The sequence below is a fragment of the Danio aesculapii genome, chromosome 8 (genome assembly GCF_903798145.1).
Source record: "Danio aesculapii chromosome 8, fDanAes4.1, whole genome shotgun sequence".
Taxonomy (NCBI): domain Eukaryota; kingdom Metazoa; phylum Chordata; class Actinopteri; order Cypriniformes; family Danionidae; genus Danio; species Danio aesculapii.
In genome coordinates this window covers 46,011,169-46,018,766 of record NC_079442.1, presented here as the reverse complement: position 1 = coordinate 46,018,766, position 7,598 = coordinate 46,011,169, and the positions used below count along the sequence as shown (strand labels likewise).

General features: G+C 37.6%; 1 protein-coding gene across 2 annotated transcripts in view; it reads left to right on the top strand.

Moving 5' to 3' along the window:
- Window positions 1–2,585: 2,585 nt before the first annotated feature.
- fgd1 (FYVE, RhoGEF and PH domain containing 1) overlaps window positions 2,586–7,598 on the top strand; it is a 106,175-nt gene continuing 101,162 nt past the window's right edge. For both annotated transcript variants that reach the window (XM_056464072.1, XM_056464071.1), the window contains exon 1: window positions 2,586–3,531. In XM_056464072.1, the coding sequence (XP_056320047.1) occupies window positions 3,384–3,531 (148 nt within the window). In that variant the 5' untranslated portion in view covers window positions 2,586–3,383. The remainder of the gene's footprint in view (window positions 3,532–7,598) is intronic.

Below are 7,598 nucleotides of genomic sequence, written 5' to 3'. Positions count from 1 at the left end.
ATCCTGCTGAAGTATTTGCCCTCTTCTGTGGTTTGTAATGTAATGGGCAACACAAATGTCTTGATACCTCAGGCTGTTGATGTAACCATTCACTCTGCAGATCTCTTGAATGCCCCCATACTGAATGTAACCCCAAACCATGATTTTTCCTTCACCAAACTTGACTGATTTCTTTGAGATTCTTGGGTCCATGTGCGTTCCAATAGGTCTTCTGCAGTATTTGTGATGATTAAGATGCAGTTCAACAGATGATTCATCTGAAAAATCTAGTTTCTGCCACTTTTCTAAATGATCAAATAGAAATTAAGTTATTATTTGTTGCTCTTACAACTGAGATTGACGACAAGACCCTTGTCAGGTAGTATAATGCTTTACAGTCATATATTATTAGATTAACCAGTACCAATGCTAAAACTGTGAACGTTTTTTTGTTAATTAGTTCCAGTCCAAAAATTAATACACCCAAATTAATATGTTGGGAGAAAATATTAAATCAAAATCGAAGAAACGGGATAAATGAAGAGAAACAAAAAAATTGTAAAGTTTAGTTAAAATGTTGAAGCCTGCTATTTTATTTTGCAATAACTCCTTTAAATTTAAATAATTTCTATTTCTAAAGATTTCTGACAAATGACAATTTCTGTCTGAGTGTAATTTTTTAACATGCTTTTATTTATTAGTTTTTCTTTTTGGACATATACAAAACAAAACTACAAACACAACATGAAATGCCTGACACAGAACAAAACTTCATATACAGAAATACACACATGGCCAAATCCATAGACCATTGTGCTACAAACAATACAATATGACGAGACCAGTGAGAAGGATGAAAACAGAGCACACATGAATTATTGTCTGTACGGATATTGTCATTCCAAGTCTCAAAAAGTGTAAATAAATGTATCATTTGTGGAGTGGCTAAGACATGTTAAATAGTCACTTGAATGACTGAATGCCAGGCAGGATGTATTTTTTTTATTAAATAAATTACAATTATTAGTCACAGTATCATCCAGATATTAAATGCTCATATTGATTTTTAGACCTAACAATATCCTTGTTTTAACTTTAGAAGGGTTAAGAATAATAATAACTCCAATGACTGCATTTCAACAGCTCCCACTTAGATATGCTTGCTGTTTAAATCAGGTTTGGCATGCTGTCCCGGGAGAGAACCCCGAGCTCGGAGATATTAGAGCCCAGGGCTCCCGCTCGGTCGATAAGCACATCAGGAGATCCGAGATCAGGTAGGTCTCGAGAGCTCCCCTTTAGAAAAGGGAGAAAGAGGAGGAGATTGGGTGGAGGGGGGATTCTTCCAAACGAAGATAGAGCAGTAGGGAGAAAATGATCCATTTATAGTAAACTAGGAAGTAAACTAGGATCACTCTGATTGGATTATTACTGATTACAGATGAGCGGCCAGACGTGCTCAATCATATCACGTGCTCCTCTCGAAATTAGTTTATGAAACTTCATTTAATGTTAAATTTGTTAGAATTTATCCAGATATTGAATGTTCATATTGATTTTTAGACCACGCAATATCCTTGTTTTAACTTTAGAAGGGTTAGGAAGTCCATGTTTAAGAAAAGGCTTCTTATTTACAATAATGACAATAACTAAATGACTGCATTTAATGTTAAATGTGTTAGAATTTATCCAGATATTGAATGTTCATTTTGATTTTTAGACCACACAATATCTATAGTTTAACTTTAGAAGGATTAAGAAGTCCATGTTCAAGGAAAAGCATCTTATTTACAGGACAATAACTCTAAATCACTGCATTTAATGTTAAATTTGTTAGAATTTATCCAGATATTGAATGTTCATTTTGATTTTTAGACCACGCAATATCCTTGTTTTAACTTTAGAAGGGTTAAGAAGTCCATGTTTAAGGAAAAGCTTATTTACAATAACTGATTTTAATGTTAAATTTGTTAGTTTATTTATAGAATGATATAAATATTAATACTTTACTTAAAGATATGATTAATCCAGTACATCCATAAAAGAAATGAGAATTTGGTTTTAGTGATTCTGTCTAATATTTAATGTTAAATTCAACCATCTATAATTGAGATGAAATTTAAAATACATGGGTCGTGAAAGGTTACATCACAATAGAGGGCAATTAACCTAATGACACACAATTAGATCCACCCAAACACAAAAGCTGGCTAAAAGTTGAATCAGGCAAGTTTTTTCCCCTCCCTTTCCTCCTTAACTTTAGCTACTGGTTCAATGTAGGTCAAATGGGACGAGTCCATGTTTACAACCACTTCAGCTCTCTTCCAAAATCCACATATTTTTATGGGGTGTAAATGTTTAATTTATGAAATATAAACGATCTCCTCGATTTGGTTAAATGTGGTAGTTTTTTTTTTTTTTTTACCTCAGGAAGGGCGACTTTCAAATCCTTTGAAAGTTTTTCCTTTGCGTCGGATTTCAAGCACAAACCCTAAGGAAAAGAGAGAGAGAGAAAAAAATGAGAAACAGACTTTGGGAAAAAGAGGAGAAAGATGGAGGGGGTTGAAGCTTGGTTTCATATGTCCTGGAGGAGGAGGAGAAGCAGGAGGAGGAGGTTTTCGGTTTAACACACTTTGGCGTTGTCGAGTCCCACAAAAGAACAGACAAGCAACCGGTGGAGAGCGGAATTGTAACATTGTAACATAGTAACAATGGAACGTCGCGACATTTTAACGTTCGTTTTGTTTGAAGATCCCGCTTAAGAGGACACGCCGACATTCGAAGGAGTTCCACACACACAGCGAATGTGGATTGTGTTTTAAAGCAGCTGAGTGGGCATATTTTGGATACGGTTATACCGAAAGGAAACGTTGGGAATAATAACGACAAAATGCGACGCCGTTTACATTCCGACAGCAGAAGTTTGAGGGAGACTAAATGGGAAAGTTGGTTTTAAAACGCGAATGTCACTAGCTGTACCAATGCGGCTCTTCAAAGCTCTTTTACGCTGGAAACGTCATGTAGTTGTGGATTCATAATGTCCGTACGTTATAAACCGCTTCTGTGAGGAGGAGGATGACCGTAACGCCGCGAAGAGGATGAATGGTTTTCACAAAGGTCATTGCGCATTGGGAGTTCTTCGTATCACATTGGCTGGGACTTGTATGTGCCTCTGGTTAAGCTGACCCGTTGATGGCTGTTTCTGTTGGTGAAAGCGATCGGATTGACTCTCCACCGGCTGATCAGGGGGCATCGATCTGCTTGATTCACCCTTTACGGCGCCTGCAGCAGGACGTGGTGGTTTTGGATCTGTAATTTTAAAGATTCAGCGTTCACATCTGGACTTGGAATATAGTGGAAATCGTTCGCAGCTTGTGTCCTATGTGCCTGGGGTTTTGCAGGCAGGGATGCAGCTGAATCGACCCAAGAGCGCGCATCTCATCAGCTCCAGTCCGCACAATTCGTCCTCCTATTCCAGCCAGTTCAAAAGCATGCGCTTCTCATACCACATCAGCAGCGGGTTGCCCAGTCCACAGCCTGCCCTGCGCAGAACAGGTGAGTCTGAGGGTTTATATCACACTAATAGCTGCTTTGACATTTGTGGATGTTCGGTATCACTATGGTGTGATTTTTGGATTTTGGTATTACTACCAGAGCATCATAACAATAGCAGAGGTGACATTGATGACTGCAAATGTGCCTGTACTGTAAAAACACATTATAGATTAGGACTGACAGCATATATTTTAGGTCATTGCGACTTATTAAACTAAGTTAATAAGGTTCTAACTTAACTTCATAAGTTACGCAAGTTGTTTTAAGTTTAACATAAGTTTAATGGACTTATAAGCTTAATTTGATTGAACCAGGATTTTTTTTTGCAGTGTGTGAAGAAAAACTGGTTGAAAAGATTTGATAGTATTGTTTGTGTTTGTGGTGTTTATTAAGGCCATTTTCTACTTTCTAAAACATTTTTCAAAATCTCTGAAATATTAAGTGAGGATTTCAGCCAGATTTATTTTCATCTTACATGAACTGGAGTGACATTCACTCTTAAAAATAACATAATTGAGGTAAAATTGCTTTTATGTTCACAGATTCTGACTTTCTCCTTCATAAAATCCTAAAAATATTAGCAGCCAATGACTGTCAAAGTAACACTGTTCACAGTAAAATAAATAGTGCTATGGTTGTTTTAAAGTCATGCTTGAATGCGATTCAGACCGACTATTCATACCATGGTAAACAATACAGGGAGCATGTCACAAGTGTCACTTAACAAATATACACACACCGGCCACTTTATTAGGTACACCTTACTAATTCCAGGTCGGACCCCCTTTTGCCTTCAGAACTGCCTTAATCCTTTGTGGCATAGATTCAACAAGGTACTGGAAATATTCCTGAGAGATTTTGGTTCCTATCGACATGATAACATCATGCAGTTTCTGCAGATTTGTTAGCTGCACATCCATGATGTGAATCTCCCGTTCCACCACATCCCAACGGTGCTCTATTGGATTTACATCTGGTGACTGTGGAGGCCATTTGAGTACTGTGAACTCATTGACATGTTCAAGAAACCAGTCTGAGATGATTGGCGCTTTATGACATGGCGCGACGTCCTGCTTGAAGTAGGCATCAGAAGATGGGTACACTGTGATCATAAAGGGATGGACATGGTCAGCAACAATACTCAGGTAGGCTGTGGCGTTGACATGATGCTCAATTGGTACTAATGGTCCCAAAGTGTGCCAAGAAAATATTCCCCACACCATTACACCACCACCAGCAGCCTGAACTATTGATACAAGGCAGGATGGATACATGCTTTCATGTTGTTGATGCCAAATTCTAACCCAACTATCCCAATGTCACAGAAAGTATACCTAATAATGTGCCCGGTGAGTTTATGTTTGTCCGAATATTAAACCAACTTCAATCAATAATTGTAATATTGCCAGGCTTTCAAGCTTGAGTCAAACAAATATTTGTAATCTTTATTAAATATGACCATATTTGACCTATATATGAGGTTTAATAATGGTCAGCTTTTGATGATATCCTTTTCAATTTTTACTCTAATTTTTTTCTTGCTTGTTCAAACAGCTTAATTAAAATGAGCTTAAAACAATTATTGAGGATTTTTTGGGGACAACTTAATTTTTATGTTCAATCCACTTAAATTTAAGTCAACTTGCTCAATTTGTGTTGGGACAACATGAATGAGGTGTGTGGAACCCTGCATTTATTTATTTATTACAGTGGATGTCTTTAATTTGGCAAATATTGATATTTTATAGTGCGGATCAGTGGTTAGCACTGTTGCCTCACAGCAAGACGGTCACTGGTTTGAGTCTTTCCTGGGCCAGTTGGCATTATTGTGTGGAGTTTGCATGTTCTCCCTGTGTTGGCGTTGGTTTCCACCGGGTGCTTTGGTTTTCCCCACAGTCCAAAGACATGCTCTATAGGTGAATTGAATAAACTAAATTGGCCGTAGTGTATGAGTGAGAGTGAGTGTGTATGGATGTTTCCCAGTACTGGGTTGCAGCTGGAATGGCATCCGCTGTGTAAAACATATGCTGGATAAGTAGGCAGTTCATTCTGCTGTGGCGACCCCAGATTAATAAAGGGACTAAGCCGAAGGAAAATGAATGAATGATATTTTATATTGATATTTTAAATACTTAAAGTACTTGGTCTCAAATGCTCACATGGCTGCATTTGTTTTATTGAATTATTATAAACATTAACATTATTACAGCTATGTAAAATTGGCCTTTTTAAAAAAGAAATTAAACATTTAAAATAAAATATGAACAACAATGAACCTTTTAACACAACGTTTTTCATAATCATTGGATAATTGGATAACTTTTGACTAATCTACAGATGAAAACTAAATCTAAATATATCATAGAGGAGGTGCATTTGCTCTTTTTTTATTAATATTTAGGTGTATTTGTAATGATTAAATCGATTTAGACAACAGAATTCAGCATCACACCTCTGACTCATGCGTTATGTATAAAGATCGGGTTTTGCAGGTTCAAACCCCACATGGGTAAATCCACAAACTGTGACCGCTGTGTCCTTGAGTGTAAGACATTTAAGCTGTGGTGTCAAAATCTTAAGGGAATCTGGGATAAATTGGTGTTTTTTTTCCTCTCCTTTTTTGAGGGGGCTGTTTGTTTTCCCACAGCAGTTTTACTGTATTTACTGTAATTGTTACCCCAACACACCAATAAATGACACCTTAATATCGACATCCTGCCATGATAATGTAAGGATAGTTCACCCAAAAAATAACTCTGTTATCATTTACTCACTCTTTTTAAACCTTAATGAGTTTCTTTCTTCTGTTAAACACAACAGATATTTTGAAGAATGCTGAAAGCCTGTAACCATTGACTTCCATAGTATTTGTATTTCTTACCATGGAAGTGAATGGTTACAGATTTTTAGCTTTTTAGTGTTCAACAGAAGAAAGAAACTCTATTTTAACCACTTGAGGGAGATTAAATAGCACAGAAGAAGAAAAAAAATCTAAATATATCATAGAAGAGATGCATTTGCTCTTTTTTTATGAATATTTAGGTGTATTTTTAATGACTCAATCGATTTAGACAACAGAATTCAGCATCACACCACTGACTCATGCATTATGTATAAAGATCGGGTTTTGCAGGTTCAAACCCCACATGGGTAAATCCACAAACTGACCATTGTTTCCTTGAGTGTAAGACATTTAACCTCTGGTGTCTCAATCTTAAGGGAATCTGGGATAATTTGGTGTTTCTTTCCCTTCTCTCTTCTATTTGTTTTTCTACTGCAGTTCTGGAATTTTCTGTAATTGTTAGCCCAACAGACCAATAAAAGACGCCTTAAAAGGCACCTATGGTAAAAAATCTACTTTTCAAGCTGTTTGGACAGACATATGTGCATGTATGGTGTATAGACTGTCATATTGGGGTGATATAAGCACACTCAGTCCTTTTTTTCAATTTAACAACATAAAAAACGGTGGACCAATTGGAGCGGTATTCAAACCAACCGCAACTTTACTTAGGAGAGCGGTCCCCCCGCCCACCAATATTGATTGACAGGCGCGTCATCATATCCTCAGTTTGTTGATTCACGTCCGCCACTTTCAGCGTGAGTCGAAGCAATATAACTAAAGGAACACTCTAGCTCTATTTTTAGATGCAAGGCTCATTGGGCTCAACACAAGAGCAATATTCTCCACATTATCGCTCTAATCGGAATTATTGGTTGTATCTTTAGGTAGGTTTGCAAACATGTGTACTTCTCATTGAGTCTACCTTATACTTCAGCCGTTTGCATTTCTCGCGATCCCAGAAGCTCCCTGTGATCTTAACTAGCATGCGTTTTAGAATTCTAAACATAGGTTTCTATCAGGGTACACTCAAGTCGACGGCTGGGCGCCGCGGACCGCTGCCGACTTGAATTGCCGTTGTGTGAACCCTGATAGAAACCTATGTTTAGAATTCAAAAATGCGTGGCGCGACGATTCGGGACACTTCATGTTTCTGCCGCGCCACAGAGAGTGTCTGGTGTGCCGTGTCGTGGCTTCGAGCGGCGCATCCGGTGCCTCAGTCAAA